The sequence below is a fragment of the Pelobates fuscus genome, chromosome 8 (assembly GCF_036172605.1).
Source record: "Pelobates fuscus isolate aPelFus1 chromosome 8, aPelFus1.pri, whole genome shotgun sequence".
Classification (NCBI taxonomy): domain Eukaryota; kingdom Metazoa; phylum Chordata; class Amphibia; order Anura; family Pelobatidae; genus Pelobates; species Pelobates fuscus.
This window is the reverse complement of record NC_086324.1, coordinates 59111148-59131724: the sequence shown is the minus strand read 5'-3', so window position 1 is coordinate 59131724 and position 20577 is coordinate 59111148. Positions and strand designations below refer to the sequence as shown.

General features: G+C 43.3%; 1 protein-coding gene across 2 annotated transcripts in view; it reads left to right on the top strand.

The window, feature by feature from the left end:
* The window catches only part of VPS8 (VPS8 subunit of CORVET complex), a 166978-nt gene that overhangs the window by 18611 nt on the left and 127790 nt on the right, over positions 1-20577 (top strand). For both annotated transcript variants that reach the window (XM_063429889.1, XM_063429890.1), the window contains exons 10-12: positions 5602-5669; positions 7445-7598; positions 15541-15600. In XM_063429889.1, coding sequence (XP_063285959.1) covers positions 5602-5669; positions 7445-7598; positions 15541-15600 — 282 coding nt within the window. The remainder of the gene's footprint in view (positions 1-5601; positions 5670-7444; positions 7599-15540; positions 15601-20577) is intronic.

Here is a 20577-nt window from a genome sequence, read left to right as displayed (position 1 = left end):
GCTTAAATAGCTGGTGCCTCTTTAGCTGTTGGCTTATTTAGCTAGCTGCTAAACTGTCACACTCCTACTCCACAGATAGTAGTGCCCAGTTAAGGCTAAAAATATTTATCTGTCGGTCATTTAATCCTTTCCTCCTGGCCACGCAATGATTGAAGGGCCACAGGAAAAAATGGACTCTGAAGAGTTGCATTCCCTCCTGGACGCGGCTATGACGAAGTCCGTGACACAGGCCATATTTACCGCTATGGGGGCCATGTCAGACAATATCTCACTGTCAATTACCAAGGCACTGAAATCCTCCACTTCTAACCCCCCAGAGGATAATCCGGTAGCCCCTAAGGGGCGTAAGGCCGTCAAAAAGTCAAACCACCTGGACAAAAATGCCTCCAAAACAATACAGACGGACAGGGTACGTCCTGTCACAGATCATGTGGTTGAACCACAATAAGGAGCCCCCCACCAGGCAAAATCGGTGAGGAATTGGAAAAGGGCTCGAGCCCTTATTGAATCCTCCGAATCTGAGTCGGAGCAAGAGGAGGCACAGAGCGAGTCCGATGAGGAGGACTTTTATGACCCCAGTTTTTTATCTCCCTGAGCACAGCTCCATGACTGGAGCGGGAGCAGACTCCAAAGATGGAGTAGACGACTCCGCCCTGGTTGATCCACAAGGCGAACCCACTTTTGACCCCGACACCTTGCAACACCCGAGATCCTCGGAGTGGTATCCCCTAGAGCACATTGCAAAATATATCGCTGCTCGTATTAGAAAACCACTCGACAAGGTGGCACGGAGCAAACTCTGGGCGGAAAGCCCACGCCCCACTATTCCGGATATGCCACCCCGGACGTAGACCCAAAAATTGCCCAATTCTTGGGGAAATCAGGCTGGAAAGCCAAGAAGGGCCTGGATTTTGCCTGGCGTAATTGCCAGGACAAGGTCTTGGATATCCTAGGGCCAATTGCCAAAATGTTCGACATGGTCGAAGGCGCAATAACAGGTGGTACCCCGGTGGATTTAGAGGCACTCAGGGGGTGGATCCAGCGAGCCGTATGCCTGCTGGGCAATGCCAATACGGCGGTAGCCACAGAACAACGCAGGGCAATCTTGATAAAAATAGAACCTAGCTATTTCAGAGCCTGGACCCCAGGCAAAAGCCCTCCTATTTGGAGATACTTTTGTTAAAGAGCTAGGCACATATGTAGGCACCTTTACGGCACTTGATAAAGCTCAGGCCAACATGAAACGAGTGTTCCACCAGAGAGTTTTTGGCGGGGCCGGCAGATATTGGGGTCGTCAGCCCGGCCGAGCACCACGGGGTTCATACCGGGGCTACCGAGGCCCCATACAGTCCAGGCTTACAACACCTGAACCCAGAACTACCACACCGTTCTTCCCAATCCGGGGCAGACCATGGCAGTCTCGGGGACCCAGAGGTTCTTCCTATGGCCGACAACCTTATGGTAAGTTCTATACCTCGACATCTGGCTTCACTAACTATGGTAGGGGGCAGACTGTGTCATTTTGTCACTGCATGGCGCAAGCTCACTGCAAATGCATGAATCCTTCACACTGTTCAGGGATACTCTATATATTTTGTACACTACCCTGTTCAAATACAACCCCCCAACCGCATGGTGTTTCCCACTCACGACCAATACCTAATATCTCAAGAAGTACAAGCCTTAGCCTCCAAGGGCGCTATTGCAGAAGTCCTCCCTCTCACACCGGGTTTCTTAAGCAACCTCTTCCTGGTTCCCAAAAAGGGCAGAGGCGTCCGTCCAGTCATCAACCTACGACCCCTAAACATATTTGTCACATACCACCACTTCAAGATGGAAGGCATCCACTCTCTAAGAGATCTCCTGCTTACAGGGGACTGGATGGTCAAGCTTGACTTGAAGGATGCGTACCTCACGGTTCCGATGGCCGAAGAGTGCCAAAACTTCCTACAATTCCAATGGGAAGAGACCTTATGGCGATTCAAATGCCTACCGTTTTTCTCCTATCGTCGGCACCATGGTGCTTCACGAAGCTCATGAAACCAGTGGTCGCCCTCCTACGCAGCAGAGGAGTTCGACTCATAATATACCTGGACGATATCCTCATAATGGCGGAAGACCCTCATCTGCTCCACGAACATTTCTCGTGGACGAGGACTCTACTAGAAAAACTGGGGTTTCTAATCAACTGGGAGAAGTCGGTCACCAAACCCTCTCAGTCAAAAGAATTCCTGGGATTCACTATAGATGCTGTGAACGGAGCACTCCTACTCCCAACAGCCAAAGTCAAATCCATCAAAAAGGAAATCAGGCGGACTTTAGCATGTCCCATTCTTACCTTGAGACAACTGGCCAGGATTGTCGGCCTCCTCTCAGCGTCAATCCAAGCCATATTCCCTGGGCCTCTGCACTACAGGGCACTCCAACGACTGAAAGCCAAATACCTTCGCTCAGGGCACTCATACTCAGACTCTGTTCCTCTCAACTGCACCATCAAAGAGGAATTAAAGTGGTGGCTACAACACATGGAAGCATGGAACGGCCGAGCGATCTTCGGGAACCACCCCAGACATCATAGTGGAATACGATGCAAGCATGCTTGGCTGGGGAGCTCGCTGTGGAGCTATCTCCACCGGAGGAAAATGGTTCCTAGAGGAACAGAAACTACATATCAACTGCCTAGAACTGCTAGCAGGACCGTTTGCTCTACGGAGTCTTTTAAGTATATCGACCAACTGCTCCATTCTATTACGCATGGACAATACATCAACGGTCCGGTATATCAACCACCTCGGGGGCACGAGGTCAACAATACTAGCAGAACTGGTGAAAGATTTCTGGCAATTCTGTCTGGACCACAACATTTCAGTACAAGCAGAGTACATTCCGGGGATGTCCAACGTAGTGGCGGATTGGAAATCCAGACACCTACGAGATGCCAGCGACTGGCGGATGAACCCTTTCATCTTCAGCCACTTACAATCACTTTGGGGCCCCCGGACATCGATCTCTTTGCGTCACGTTTGAACACACATTTGCAAAAATTCTTCAGCTGGAGGCCGGATCCGGAAGCTCTGGTGACGGATGCTTTCCTCCAACCATGGCCGAAAACCCGCCACTACGTTTTCCCTCCTTTCTCCCTCATCGCACGAACTCTACTGCATCTCAGACATCACCGAACCTCCCTGATCCTCATAACCCCCTTTTGGACGTCTCAACCCTGGTCCATAGATCTCCCGAGATTACTACCGGTGACAACCGACCTCATAAGGGATTCCGACATGAACTCACACCCCCTTTTACTTCAGGGACATCTCAAACTCTTGGCATGGCTCCTCTCAGGGGACCCTATTACCCACAAATGTTCCACAGGCAACTCTGGATCTCCTGGCAGGAGCAAGGAAGTCGTACCTACATGCCTGGAACGCATGAAATGGTTGGTACATGGATCCCATATCTGCAAATGTGAGTCAGGTTCTGAGTTTCCTGACTTCACTTTACGACTATGGTCTGGCATATCATACAATTAACTTGTATAGATCAGCGATCTCGGCGGGCCATCAAGGCTGGAATGGACTCCAAGCAGGAAAGCACCCAGTGGTGTGTCGACTTCTACGTGGCATCAAGTTTGCACGCCCACCAAGACCTAAATATGCAGCTTTATGGGATGTTGGCCTAGTTCTCAGACTTTTCAAAAAATTGGCCAAGAAATGAGGAACTCTCGGTCAAGCAACTCACTACTAAGTTGGTTACACTATTGTGTATAATCTCCTGTAAACGTGTCTCAGATGTCGAGCACTGGACCTCACGGCACGCTTGTTTACACCAGAAGGAGTCTCCTTCAACATATTGAGACGTACAAAGACATCCATTACATCAGTCTTCTACCCAGCCCTTCCACATAACGTTAAGTTATGTCCAGTAGCCTGCCTCAAGGAATATGAGGCAAGGACCGTCTCGATTCGTGATTCCCGGTATCCAGATCTGTTTCTGGCACTCCGACAACCTCACCATCCGGTTTCTACTATCACCATATCTCGCTGGGTTAAATGGATCATGGAGTCGGCGGGCATTGATACCTCCACGTACGGATCACATTCTGTAAGGGGTGCTATGGCACCAAAAGCCGTTTCTCTAGGTGGTAGGCTAGAAGACCTCCTCTGTGCAGCTGATTGATCCAGAGAATCTACGTTTCGAAAATTTTATTTCCGACCAATTTCTCATTTTTCTACTTCAGTGATCACGCAGCTTTGAACTAGCATAATAGGAGCCTCTGTGTCCTTTAATAAAATTACCAGATTTTACTAATTTCATGACGTAAAGTCATGATTTTATAAAGGACACGGAGGCGAGTATTATCCCACCCAATCCAGGTAAGTTACGCCTTCCCTGTGAATACACTGTCATGTAATGGGGCACGAGTTGTGTAATAATGTGATTTATTCTTTCACCTGATGACTAGTACTGAAATGACAAATTGTTTTTTGGTAGATAGGATCGTAATATAATATGGAAATAAGATCCAAGAACGTGTTTTACAGCCTCCTAATTGGGTTGTCATTCTGGTCCATGCCTGCCCATACAAGTTCAAGCAGAAGGTTGCCTGTTTCATCTGGAGCCCGTTGCTATAAGTTTCTGGAAATCACGGTTCTTCACTTTATTGACTACATCATTTTTCTGTTTGAGGAAGTATTCATCGACAACATCAAAAGAAAGAGGAGTGGCTTAAGGTCACATGGGACATTATTAGGATAGGGACACTCTCATTGGTTAATGTGTTATATATGGTTAACCCTTTGGGGTAAATGATGTTATTTAAATTTTGTTGAATATTTACAGTATTTCTCTCTTTTGCTGCTGAGGAATAAAAGAAAGAGAATAAGCATAATACTCGCCTCCGTGTCCTTTATAAAATCATGACTTTACGTCATGAAATTAGTAAAATCTGGTAATTGTTTAACCATGAGGCTTTGAAAGTTTGGAAGTTTGTGGTACCCAGCCAGCAGGAGGTTGTTGCACTCCAAAGTGGCTGAACAGCTGTGTATATATTGGTTGGCCAATATGTATGACTAGAAAAGCACATTGTTTAAAATAAAAAAAACTGTTGGCTAGGCAGTGTGTTTGACGAAGCATCATGGTAGTTGTAATTCTGCAACAGCTGGAGAGTTGGCTACCCGTTAACTTCCCTTGGTATAACTTGCCAAGATGCTACTAGCCAGCCTTTAAATGTTACTTGCTACTGCAAGCCTGTAGCAGCCATATTACACTCACCAGGGGTGAATTTCTACTGGCCCGGGCTGAATTTTCACTTGCCAATTGCTAGTGGCCAGACGAAATTTTGAGCTCTGCTATTGGGGATATTGTAACATTTATCTTGCACTTTTATTTGTGAACCATCTTTTGTAGAATGGCCATGTGTCTTCTTAATATGCGCTGTCAGGATGCTTGTGATGTAAAACATGCTATTCTTGAAGTTTACAAATATTTTATTGATTTGATTTTATAGATTCTTTTAAATACCTATATAAACCATAATATATATATACCGTATATTTTTCCTTTTATATATTTAACTTTGTTCTGATTCTCTTAATTTTACAGTTCACCGATGACCCGACTCTTGCTATCTGCAATGACAGTGGAGGCTCTGTGTTTGAGTTAACATTCAAGTAGGTACTTTCAGCTCATCTATAAGCAACAACATTTTTTCCACCAAACACTATAGAATAAAGGCTGACGAACACTAGAACTTAGATGACTATCTGAAACTTAGGGTTGTGTGTGAAATTAAGGGGAAAATACATTGTTTGTGTGTTTACATTGTTCAGAGAGAAATAAAAGAATATTTACAGCAAAATTGTGTATATATGTGTGTGTGTGTATATATGTGTGTATATATGTGTGTGTGTGTGTGTATATATATATATATATATATATATATATATATATATATATATATATATATATATATATATATGAAAAAAATACTTGAAAATCCCCCGCACTCACGCTTTAGTAGATATCCACTTTGCCGGGTGCCAAGACTTGAACTCCAATCGAATATTCCAACAAAGAACAGCCGCTCACCGGTCTTATAAAAGTCCATAATTTATTGAATAGAGTTAAAAAGAGACCAACGTGTCAGTCCCAGCTCGGGACTTTCCTCAGGGTAATATTGTTTTGTTACCCTGAGGAAAGTCCCGAGCTGGGACTGAAACGTTGGTCTCTTTTTAACTCTATTCAATAAATTTTGGACTTTTATAAGACCGGTGAGCGGCTGTTCTTTGTTGGAATATATATATATATATATATATATATATATATATATATATATATTAAATTACTTAATATTATTTTGTTGCCTTAAAGTGGCTCTGTCACCTTCAGGGGTCTTTCAATGGTTTGAAAAAGACCACATATGTGACTTTCTGGTGACTGCAAGAGCAGGGGAAGGAAGTTTTAATTATCTGAACCTGTCCCATTCGACTGTCAAGGTACTCTTCAGCTCCTGGCATTTCTTCTGCCAGGACTGAGATCAGTGCTGGACTCTCATGCATGCACATGAGTACAACACTGATGTCTATGATGGATCCATTTTTGGAGCATTTTTCACCTCAAAGCTCGACAATGGTGCTTGGCAATTTTCACCTCAGAGCTCGACAATGGTGCCTCTGCCTTTTTGTCAGGAGTAGGAAAAAAACACAAGACAAAGTAGTCCCTACTGGTTTGGACATTAAAAACATTTCATAAGGATTTTATCATAAAAATATTCCTTTGTTTTGTATCTTATTAAAATATTTCCTTTGTTTTGGTAATGTAGATGTACAGGTTGTTTTTACAGGTTGCAAGTTCAGCTCTTGGTAGCTTTACTACCACAAACTTTGGCTAAGTTGAATATTTTTTCCAGATCAGTTTTTCATTTGGATTTAATTCATGAAAATGTGTAGTTGAGTGAACACTCCTGTTAATTTTCCTTTTTTGTCCATACAGTAAATTATATTTAGTAAAACTATCTGTATCTACATAGAATTGCTTTTAATCCAGCATACGTCCCCTTATGCTCCGGGCCTGCTTCCCCTTAATAGCACTTTATTCTCAAAACTGTGTCTTGCCTGTCTATGTGCAATGTCTTAATGGGATTTATCTCGATTTTTAACTTTATAAGCATGTTTTATTTGCTACATTATGTGGTTAACTATGATTACTATTGTTATAGTAGGGAAATTTTAATGTATTGATAGTTTCTTTGGGGTACTACAGGTGCTGTACAAAGTCTCTCGTTTCTCTCTCTCTCAGACTCTCAATTTCTGTCTTTTTCCCCCCAAAGAAGAGTCCAGTAAACAAAATGATCACACAAATGAGGATTAAAATGGCGTTATAATTTTTTAATAAGTTGGCTATTTTACCCGCAAGATAACATATTGTGCTTTTGTCTGAATTGCAGAAGAGTAATGGGGGTAAGAACCTGCGAATCTAGGTGTCTGTTCAGTGGATCCAAGGGAGAGGTTTGCTGTATTGAGCCGTTGCATACGAAAGCTGAGATGAGAGATCACCCAATAACCCAGTATTCACTGCTTGCCATGGCTTCGCTAACCAAGGTACAACATAATGCTCAACTGTTAACTCATTGTATGACAACCATTTACCAATTTAGTGAATAGATCTTCTATTTAGGAGTTTAAGGGGGCACTGCAAGATGGAGTTATCTAACCACTCATTTTCTGTGCATTAACATTGAAAAATACCATTAACTATAAGGATAGTCACTAACTAAACTGAGAATTTGTGTGGATTAATTGGCAAAACAGAGGGGAAAATAGCCAAATTGTGACTTTGGCTAAGTTAAAGAATTTTTCCAGGCAGGGCCGGACTGGGGATACAAAGCAGCCCTGGAAAAAAAAATCTATGCCAGCCCCATAAGTCATTGCGCCATATATTGTTGCATGTAATATGTAAGGATTTGTCTTGCCACCCCAGATAATAGAGTCATATATATATATATTGCTTTTTCTAATATAATATATTGGTCCTTTCAGAGTAAAACATTTAATTATACAGTAAGCATACTCACATGCAGACACAGACAATCTCACTGACACACACAAGCTCATTGATACACAGCCTCATAGACAAACAATTTCACTAATATACATAAGCTCATTGACATAAAAACACAAGCTCACTCACTAGCAGGCACACACACACACACATACACATGCAAGCAAGCAAGCTCACTAGCAGGCGCACACACACACAGCTTAATGTAGTGGTTCTGGTGTCTATAGCCTGTCCCTGCAGGCTTTTGAATGTAAACACTGACTTTGCAGAGAAAAGGCAGTGTTTACATTGCTTCCTAGTGACACCTCTAGTGACAGACACTCAGACGGTCACTAGAGGCGCTTCCTGTGTCAGTGCGGATTGGCTGAGATCATCAAGCTTGATGATCTCAGTCATAGAGGCAGAGACCAGCACGACGTTGGAAAAAAAAAAAAGGTGAGTAAAACACTATTTTTAAAAACACACACAGACACCACGACTGACACACAGACACCACGACTGACACACAGACACCACGACTGACACACACACACCACGACTGACACACACACACACACACCATGACAGACACACACACACACACACACACCATAACACAGACACACACACCATGACACAGACACACACACCATGATACAGACACACAGTGACACAGACGACACAGACAGACACACAGCATGACACACATACAGACACACACACAGCATGACACACATACAGACACACACACACAGCGTAACACAGACAGACACACACACAGCGTAACACCGACACACAGCATGGCACAGACACACACACACACAGCATGACACACACACACAGCATGACACAGACAGACACAGACACACAGCATGATACAGACACACACACAGCATGATACAGACACACACACAGCATGATACAGACACACACACAGCATGATACAGACAGACACACAGCATGACACAGACAGACACACAGCATGACAGACAGACACACAGCATGATACAGACACACACAGCATGACGCAGACACACACACAGCATGACGCAGACACACACACAGCATGACGCAGACACACACAGCATGACACAGACAGACAGACACACACACACACAGCATGATACAGACAGACACACACACACAGCATGATACAGACAGACACACACACAGCATGACACAGACACACACACACAGCATGACACACACACACACACACACTCCCACTGACATACATACCTTTTGGTACCTGTGGGTGGGCAGACTGATAGCTGTGCTGGCGGCCGCAGGGAGAACTAAAAGGCGGCCGCAGGGGAAGCTCTTCATGAGGCCGCTGGGGGAGCAGGCTCTTCTGGGGGAGCAGGCTGTTCTGTCTCTGCTCCCCCTCCCTCGCGCGCAGCTTAATGAGACCGGAGCCGGAATATGACGTCATATTCCGGCCCCGGTCTCTTTCTAGCGCGCGAGGGAGGGAGAGCAGAGATAGAAGAGCCTGCTCCCCCAGCGGCCTCATGAAGAGCTTCCCCTGCGACCGCCTTTCAAGTTCTCCCTGCGGCCGCAGGTCATCCCGGCCCCAGGTGCCGACGGCCCACCGTGAAATTTCCCGGTATCCCGGTGGGCCAGTCCGGCCCTGTTTCCAGGTCAGCATTTTTTGTCTCAGTGTTTCCATTCAGATCTAAATGAATAGTTACTTTTCCACCATTGTAGCACCGCATGGTGTGATATATAACCATTGATGTCCTCTTCAATCATATTTTTCACCCAACCCAGGTTCCTCTATAGCTTTCAACAAAAGTACTAACAAAGCAAATGAGTTATGTTAGAGATATATGAGAAACCTATGAAGTGTAACATCACCTATGTGGGAAAATGCAGTCACTTAAACTGGTGTCACTTAATAAAGGAAAAAGAAAACATGAGAACCTCTCACTACTCACACAGATGTATTGACAACACCATTCAGTTGTGCAAATGTTTTCATTTACACAAATAGGATCACAGGGAACAACTGTATTGGGTCCTTATAGATTCACAGCAAGTTGTTTATCTCTTTCCTTCTGTTTGAAGTAGGAGACAAGATTCAAAACCACAGGACAAGATTGTTTCGCAAGCATAATGCTTGTTAGCAAAATTCAAAGTGGTCAGATGCGATCCTATCATTGGTGCCTAATAGGAAGACATGTTATGTTTTTCTATTTTTTTAATTTAGTTTATTTATGACTGGTATACCATCATCAGAGGGTTGGATGTCCAGACCTTTACTTATTTCTTTCAGTTAGTTAGATCGGCTAGGACAAAATGTTTACACACTTTACTGGTTAAAATCCATTTTAAAAAAAACTACTTTTTCTACATATGGTGGACCTGCAGAATATGATTTATTTCATTAATTTCATTAGTGATTTACACATAGGTCTCTGCCTTCATTGGTATGCTACTTTAACAGACAGATCTAAGGTATATAAATTAAATAACATGGATTGAAGCACAAAAGATATACTCTTATCATGACTTCATAAAAATTAGTTGCCACTGCAAATTGGTTGCCATTTTACCCCTGCTTGCTGTGCTTCACCAATCAGCATCTCCTCATAGAGATTCATTGTTTTTTGGGGAACACTTAGCACTTCCATGCAAAGCGTGGAGGCGCTGAACGTCAGTGCTGCACATTTTGGCTGCACTGACCCAGGTGGTGCCACAGAGATAATATATAAAATTAAATATAAGCAAGTAGTAATATTAAAAAAAAAATCAATGACATATAATACAGAGAGAGAACAATAAAAATTATATATATATATAATATAAAAACTACAATACCGGGGGGCGGGGCCTGACCTGCAAGCCGATCGGTCGCATGGCGGAGGAGCTCCCGATACACATGCTGCCTATAAGGAGAATACTCACCGCTACTAAGCGTGAAATCATGCCGGGAGTTGCTACCCAGGATGGGGGCACCCTGGTGAACCCGAGGATACCAGATCCGAGTTCCTCCCGCAATCCTGAACCGACGAAGGCGGGCTGCGGCCTACGGCGGACGGAGCTGAGGAGAGACGGCCGCTCTCCTCGCCTGAATGCTGGGTGTACCGAGCTCTTGCATACCGTTCCCCCCCCTCAGGACCGGTGGGGGTGATCCCGGTCCAACCATCCCTGGCACCAAGGCTCATCCAAGCACAAAAAGCGACACTCAGCGGGTCGCCCGCAAAAGCAGGGAAACACACTATGGCGGACGCCACGTGTGAATACAGCGGCACACTATGGCACTTCACTTGGGCACGTCTTGAAGCCATAATCGACACCTTCTGGGAGAGCCTGGAGAGCGGACAGCAACAGGCCGCAGACCCGGCGAACTCGCCTAACAGAAAACCCAAGGACTCCTGCTACAGCCATTCTGACAACCCCCTGGTACAATCTCAAAGATGGCGCCGCAGACGGAGACCTCACCCACGCGCACGCAAACCAACACAACAGAGTCACACAGTGAGGCCAGCCCGAAAAGACCCAAGGGTCATCACCGGACCCAAGGCATGGCAGAGAACCACAACGCTGCCACCAGCAAGTGGGCTTACCACACCGCATCGAGCACAGCCACGGCCAAAGAGCGCCCCACTCACCCGGCCGAAAACAACGTATAATGGCAACATCAACACAGACCTGCGGGAAGACAGGTGGCCGAGCAAAACGATGGCATCCACACCACCCCACCCTGCTCGACCCCTGCGGGACACTCAGGCATACCCAAAGCTCTCCTATAAACGAGGCATAGGCTGACAGGGCACCCACACCCCAGGAGAGGGGAGAGGCCCTTACACATTGCCTCTGCTGATAAGGACGCTGCCCAGACCCTACCACAGCCTCCACAACTGAGACTGGCTTAACACTTAAGTAACTAACAAAGTTTCAATGTGTACCATCTTTCTTGTCTTGTTCACCCAAGTTTAGCAATTGTATGTCACTCTTAGCCTAAATGTACTATGCTTTGCTGTCCACACTGGGCCATGTCACCTGCTACTCACGTCTTGACAGGCCAGCTGCCAGGCACTCTCTTGAGCCCTACTACCATTCTCACACTCCCTGTTTATAAGCGTGTAACATAAGCTATTCAACCTATTGTATTTTCTTCTAGTCAATCGTATTACCTAAGCAATCTCTAAATATAAAAAATTGTGCTTGATTTCGCATGTACCCATATGTTTCACATGTCTTTTAAGCGTTGAAGGAATGCCTTTGGAGTACCTTGCAACAGCATGTTATCAGCTTATGCACAACAAAAATAAAGAATTTAAAAAAAAAATAAAAATAAACTACAATACCTTGCACTCAAGCTGCAAAAAATGTTCCTAGTCGGGTGCACTACCAGGGCTCCAAAATAGATAGCAGAAAGTAGATGGCTGCACTCACGGTCTTCCAAGTAAACATTTACTTTTATTGTGACATGTTAAAATCAGGATCAACGTTTCAGTCCTCTGATCCTGATGAAAGTCCTTAGAGAGGACTGAAACCTTGATCCTGATTTTAACATGTCACAATAAAAGTAAATGTTTACTTGGAAGACCGTGAGTGCAGCCATCTACTTTCTGATATATATATATATATATATATATATCAGTCCAAAGAGCACTCACAGAGAGAGAATGAGAGAACAATCACAGTTCTATCTGAGGTAGAGACGTCTATGGAGTAGTTGGATCGATGGATTCGTGGGATCCGTATGAAAGAAAAAAGAAAATGTAATAGTGCAATAAAACCCAAATACGTAGCAGCCGATAAAAGAGGTCTATATGGTCCTACTCACGTTTTTGAGAGCTAAAAACTAGCTCTAGTATGAACAGCGTACAGTGGTATAATCCCCACTTATGAGATACGTGAGAGAGTGTAAGTAAAAATCAGATGCCAGGTAGTAAAATAATAAAAATAGTAAAAAAAAAAAAAGATAAAATGGCTAACTCACAACAAAGAAAGTGGTCAAAATACCTTTATTAAAATACAGTTAGTTAAAATTTCCACGACACGTTTCTCCACTTAGGACTTTCTCAAGTGGATAAAAACATGTACCTGACAGCACTGGCTTTATATAGGGCTCAGATTACTTGTTTTTTTCACAAAATGACATCGTGGTCACATGACCTTTTTATTTTTTATAACTTTAGTGTAGAACATGTAGTAGCTATGTTAGGGAGGGCAATAACACTTGTGTCAGCCATAGTAGGGATTGCAATATAGTGGAAGGAGGGGAGCAGCCATCTTGGGAGGGGAAAGGGAGAAGGGCAAACTAGATAAATCTAATAGAAAAAGAGTGAGTGAGGTGGAGAGAGTATAATAAATAACAGCTGATAACAATAATAAACAACAAAAGGGACTAGTAAACTAGTTGGGTATAGCAATAAAGTACATAAAGAATAAACCACAAAACATATATATAAATGAATGACTAAAACATATATGTGACAAATAGCAAGTGCAAATATGGTTACTCAGGCCAGGGTTTTGTAGCATACATTGTAAAACATGATAGTAAAAGATTATAATAAATATAAAGGGTCACAGTAAATTACAAATGTTGCAGAAAAGTATGATTACAAATAATAGAAATAATGGAAAATAATAATAAATAAAATAAAAGATAAAAAATGTAAAAAAAAAAAACGAAAATAAAAATGGATATGAAGAAACACAGAAAATTAAAAAGATGAAAATCAGCATTTAGTCCTTCAGGGCAAGGGTTTTTAAAAGGAATACCCAGGACATTTCATTTTTTCCCAAGACATTTTCTAAAATCACCACTCCTTCATGGAATCTTGCATTTTTGGCTGCCAATGCTTTTAAGATATTTTGGTTTTTTGTCATGTTGGATGAAGTGTTTTGAAACTAAGTGATTAGGATAGTCTTCAATGATATTCCGTCAGTGTTCTGCCAGTTGCTCTCACGTATCCCATAAGTGGGGATTATATCAATGTACACTGTTTATACTAGAGCTAGTTTTTAGCTCTCAAAAAACATGAGTAGACCTCTTTCATCAACTGCTACCTATTTGGATTTTATTGCACTATTAGATTTTCTTTTCTCTTTAATACGGATCCCACAAACCCCTCGATCCCACTACTCCATAGACGTCTCTACCTCAGATAGAACTGTTGTTCTCTCATCCAAAGGTTTTACTGGACTCTTTGTGGACCGTTATTTATATATATATATATATATATATATTTTTTTTTTTTTTTTTTTTTTATATATATATATATATATATATATATATTTGTTTGTCTAGCCAACTCCTTGGTTTTGCACCCCTCCCTGTTACAGGTGCCTCATCCCAGGGCCCTATTTAGCCTTGTACTGCAGAGAGCCCCAGATGGATTTTTTTCCCCAAGTAAGTGGGTTAATCTCATAAGAGCAGACATTAGGCTGTTAGAGTAGGACCTGCCAAAGATGGGGTACATTGACGTTGTGGCAGGCTTATGCAATGTATGATCATATAATGTAACTAAACCCCCATTATTTTTGCCTAGATTAGGAGTTTAAAAAAAAAAAAAAAAAAATCTTTCAACATTGAAGTTGCTGTTTAGTGGATAGGTGAGTGCGCTGGATCTTGTGTAAAATTATATATATATATATATATATATATATATATATATATATATATATATATATATATATATATATATATATATATATAAGGAAGTCAGGCAATGATCATTTTGAATCACACATAAAATGTGTTAAACAAATCCTCTGGAGTGCTCTCTTCATCATTATATATATATATATATATATATATATATATATATATATATATTTAAAAATAATAATAGGTATATATATATATATATATATATATATATATATAAACCTATTATTATTTTTATTGTTCTCTCTCTGTATTATATGTCATAGTTTATTTCTATATTACTTTTTTTACTTTTTTAAATTTTATATATTATCTCTGTGGCACCACCTTTCTCTTCTTCCTTCTTCCTATATACCTATATACCTATAGGGCCTGTGAGGGAGACCTATCCTTTATGTGTGCTGCCCTTATTTAAGTTTTTAAGCGCTGATCCTTCTGTACACTTTATTTGTAGTGATAGGATGCATAAATTAAAGGACTACTGTAAAACAAATGAGAAACTCATCCCCGTTATAGTATACGACCGGATCCTTTAGCCATATACATACACCTTGGGTCAGACAGTGAATGAAAGCCAGTCTCTATGGTCTTCCCTGCTTCACTCCCTGCACAGAACAAATGAATACTTGTAGATCATGTGGGTACTTGGCTGAGTGGGAGTTCCTGAGCAGAAAACCCTTTCTATATTATTACTCAAAGTAACTGACTATTAGAAATCCACAGCAACTATGTTTACCATTAATAATACAAATAAACTAATTCACGCAACCTCCACCCGTCAAGTGAGACATTAAACAGCATATAATTTAGCTTAGAGGCTGAATATGACATATCTGCTTGGAGATGACTAAAGACAAATGTTCCTATTTTTTGTACAGATTCTGGTGATCGGATTGAAGCCGTCTCTGAAAGTCTGGATGACCTTTCCCTATGGACGAGTAAGCTACTGTCCTTTCCACTCCCCCCACCCCCCAACCACTCAGAAGAGATTATTTATTGTTAACCTTTTAAATGCCAGATTACTTATTCTTTGCATCATTGCTCTTGGTTGAAGCTATCTATGTCAGAATTCCAAACATAAATCGGTTTAATCTTGGATAAAAAATAATGCCGTGAAAAATATACCATATTTTTCCCTTCGTATAGTGGCAGTACTTACAAGTGGGATGTTCCTTAGGATTCTGGACAAGAAGCTCCCCCTTCTTTAGAATTTAAATGCTGTGCTCCGCCTGCTGCCTCCATATAAGCTGTAACTCAGAGACACTCACCAGTTCTTCTTGTCCCGGCAACGGGACGGACAGGTTCCCCCACAGTGCAGGTGGAGATTTGGTGCGTTCAGCACAGGTTGCTGACCGGGAGGTGAGTGCCCGATAGTTTCCCGGGCGGGAACTGAGCGGCAACAGTACTTCCGGGTTCGCGTTACGGAACGTGACCGGGTACTGTCTTTTGTGGTTTTTTCTGACGGAGTTCCCAGGCGGTTCTCCTTCATTGCTCATTACGCATGCGCACAGCGGTGGAACGCACGCCCGGGAGGCTTTGCGTTCCACCAAACACAGAATCACGCTACTGAGCATGCGCGAAACGGTGTTTGACGCCAAATTTCAAATTTGGATACATGGCTGTGCAGGACCTTCCTGACCCCAAGGGTGGGTGTACAGTTCTGGTTCTCCGTGTCACCTGCCCTCCTACACGGATCTTAGGTGATTTAAGGTGAGGTTTAACTATTGAACTCTCCTTTTTTTCACCTTTTGTTTTTATGCATGCTTCTAGAATAAGTCCTATGTCTCCAGATAAGACAGATATAGACAAGATGTCAACTTCTGTTCCAAACACCACAAGTAAATCTAAGCACTTATGTTGTCTGGAATGTGCGTTCCTCTACCTGACGGATGTCGCAAAAATACATGCAATCAGTGCGCAACGGATCGGCTAGTAAAAGCCGAGCAGACTGATATGGCATCCTTCCTGGGCTGGTTTCAGGAATATTTGTCCCAGACATTTGAAGCTATTCGGGAGAAACTGCCCACACAGCGTAGGAGGAATAGATCTCCTTCTGTGTCTGACGTCTCTTCGCCTTCGGATATTTCCAGCCTGGCTTCAAGTGTGGAGGAGGGGTTTCCACCAGAAGAGCTGAAGAAAATTATTAAAGAAGTGACGAACGGCGGTACAAGAAACTGAACCTACCAAGGGTAAGGTTAAAGGTTTCACAATGTCTCCTTAAATCTTGGATCTCCATCATAGAGAATGAAAGAATCTTGAAAGACGTACGTTCAAGTCAAGCTACAGTCTGGAGAAAAATGGGAAGATCTTCCTAAGTGGATGTTCAGATTGACCAGCTATCAAAGAAAACCACTATACCCATTGGCGAAGTCTCAAGGCTTAAAGACCCAATGGACGAACGGGCCGAAACTTCGTGTAGTAGAATATTCCAGGCCGCAGGATATCAGTGCAGAGCTGAATTTGCAGGTTCAGCGGTTCTCAGAGCTCAGAGCGTTTGGCTACAAGCCCTGGAAGATTACATTATGGGAAATCTGATACAGATCCTTCCCATCTCTTGTTCCTACTGAAAGATGAGTTTTCTTTGTTTATCAGCGAGGATTATGGGTTTGTCGTCAGTAGCCAGAAGAGCTCTTTGGCTACGAACATGGACAGCTGACTCTGCGTCTAAGGCACCCTTATGTGCATTACCCTTTGAAAGGAACAAAAATTTTTTTTTGGCACTCCTTTGGAAGACATTGTTAGACAGATGTCTGATACGAAGAAAGCCCTGCCTCTGGATTCAAGAACCCAGGGATATTAAAGTTTTCAGTACAAGGGTCAGAGGTCCTTTCGTTACCAGGGCGGTTTTGCAGGTTTCAAAAGCATGATGGCCTATGGCCATACCAGCCTGAAAATCCCTGATCTCGTCAGATCTCAGAAGCCATCCAGACTCGGGCCTGGTTAGTACTTGTATGGGAGACCAACTATGTACCTCAAATGAACAGCCAGTGGTCTTGACAGGAATCAACAGGCATGACAAAAGGGGAAGTTTTGACGCCATAAGATGGGAGGACGCCTTCGGTTCTTCACCCAAGACTAGGAAAGAGTGCTTCATAGGTGGATTACAAGAACCATTTCAGAAGGTTACAGAATAAAGTTTCATCGAAACCACGTCCATCCTTCCTACTGTCAAGCTATCCATCAAGAGTAAACAAATTCTCTTCTTCTTTAAGAAATGTGGTAGAGAGGTACCCAAACGTTGGGTATTTCAGGGAGTGTACTCACGCCTTTTTTTCTGGTTCAAATACCAGATGGAAACTAGTAAACACCTGCTTACCATGACAGAAGTTCCGTATGGAACGTATTTTGTCTTTTGACACACATTTTTACAAGGGAGATTACATGGCAGAGTTGGTTTAAATATGCTTATCTCCATGTACCGGTTTCAGAATCTTCCCGGAAGTTCTCAGGTTTGCGGTTCTAGCAACACTGGCTTGTTGGTCTAGTGGTATGATTCTCGCTTCAGGTGCGAGAGGTCCCGGGTTCAAATCCGGAAGTGCCCAAGCATTCTTGTTTCAAGAAAGCGAAGGATTCTCCATTTACATTTAAACTCTTCCCTTTGGCTTGTCCTCAGCTCTTCGAGCTTTTACGGAAATCCTGGCATCCATAGCAGTGATTTTACGTCTGAAAGGTATCTCGATTGTTCCATACCTGGACGTTTGGTTCCTGAAGGCCCAATAAAGACAACTGCTAAATCTTCATCTCACGATTACAATGAAGGTTTTAAGAGATCACTGTTGGATCCTGAACCTGGAAAAATCCAAGCTGACTGCGTCACGAAGTCTAGAGTTCTTGGGTCTTAGAGGAAATTCACAGTCCCTCTCTCTTTTTCTACCATTAGTGAAACAAATGAGGATTTTTAAAGCCGTATCAAAGCTGCATAAAAACCTAAGTTCATTCAGAGATGCTATGAGGTTCTAGGCCTCCTCGCTTCTGCAATCCCAGCAGTGGCCTGGGCAAAGGCAGAAGCAAAACCATTGCAATGGGACATCCTTTCCCAATGGACACGAAAACAGGAAGATCTAGACTCTCCCTTCCACCTATCCAAAAGGGTGAAAGGACTCCTGAACTGGTGGAAACACAGAAGCAAAATCTCAAAGGGCCTATCGTTTGCTCAGAAACAATGGTTTATGATATCCACATATGCCTCCCAGATGGGTTGGGGCGCCCATCTAGCTTCTCAGTTCCGTCAGGGTCTTGGAACGGAGTGGAGTCAGGCGCTTCCTGAAGTTTCAGGGTTTAATGCGGTTTGGAAGGCACTGGTTTCCTTCCGTTCAGCCATCACGAATCAGGCACTGAGGATTCAGTCGGACGACGCCACTACAGTGGTTTTTTTCGCCAGGGTGGCACGAAGGTAAAAGCTCTTCAAGAGCTCTGCTACCTCATATGTCTTGGGCTCAAGCGAATCTTCTCGCTATATCAGCTACCCATGTCAGAGGGTCTCTAAAGTTAGTTCAGACGGCCTCAGCCGTAGACTTTGGTCTCAGGCAGACTGGGCACTGTCGAGCTAAATTTTTTTGGGCGCTGGGTTCACGCTTCGGCAGGCCAGAGATAGACTTGTTTGCCACAAGGAGATACAGGAAAGTTCAATGTTTTGCTTCTCTCCATTCAGGAGAGTACCCAGTTGTCCTAGACGGTCTATCGATACCTTGGACCTTCGACATGGCTTATGTTTTCCCTCCTGTCGCTCTTATACCACGGATTGTTCATAAGTAAGATGAAGAAGGCAAGTAATTGGCAGTCCTGCCCTTCTGGCCGAACAGGAGTTGGTTTTCGGAAGTGGAAAACTTGACAATCTCACGTTGGCATCTCCAGTCTCTCCTCAAATATTGGAGAATGTGACTCTCCCCGTGGAAACTCTGGATATTTTTCACCTGACTGCATGGTTGCTGCAAGGGTGATCCTTCGAGGCCATGGTCTCTCTGACCTTTATGTGATGTGTTGCTGTCTTCTGTCTGCTGGTCCACTTCGTAAATCTATTTCAGAGTTTGGATGAAGTTCAGAACCTGGTGTTCACTTCGAGGTTGGATCCGGCCAAAGCCTCTATCCCGGAAAGTCTTTCTTTTTTGCAAGATGGGTTTGAAGCCGGCCTGGGAGTTTTCGCTCAAAGGCCAGATTTCAGCTCTAAATCACTTCCTGGTTCGTGGCTTTGCCTCAAACCTGCTTTTTCTAAGATTTCTTAAGTCCATAAGGCTTAAGAGGCCTCCTAAGTAGTACCTTTCCCTGCTTGGGATCTGTCTGGTGCTTCGAGCCCTTTGTGAACCACCATTTGAACATTTACTGGAGGTTCATATCAAGTTTCTTACCTTCAAGACGGTTTTTCGGGTGCCTATCGCCTCTGCTAGTTGAGTAGGTGTGATCCGAGCTCTCTCTTTCTCTCCGGAATTCACCTTTTTCATCGCGACTAGGTGGTCCTGCACACCAAGCCTTCTTTTTTGCCTACGTTTTTTTCTGGTGCTGCAATTACCAACCTATTGTCCTACCGCGGTTTTTTCATTTTCCTACGTCGGATCTGGAAAGAATGTGACATCTCCTAGATGTTGGAAGATCCCTGAAAATCTGTCTTCAGATGACTCAGGGATTAGATCCTTAGATCTATGTGTATTCTTTCATGGCGCTAACAGGGGTGGTGCTGTCTCAGGACCCTCTTTGGCCTGATGGCTAACGTATACAATCAGGTTGGCTTATCAATCCAAAGGGATTCCCCTTAGTTTCCCTTTCAAGGCTCGTGCCTCTAGAGCTATGACGACCTCCTGGGCTGAAAGAGCAGCCGCCTCACCTGAAGACATCTGCAAAGCTGCTGCTTGGTCTTCCTTACATACTTTTATCAAGCATTGTAGGCTGGACGTATTCTCATCATCTGAAGCTGCTTTGGG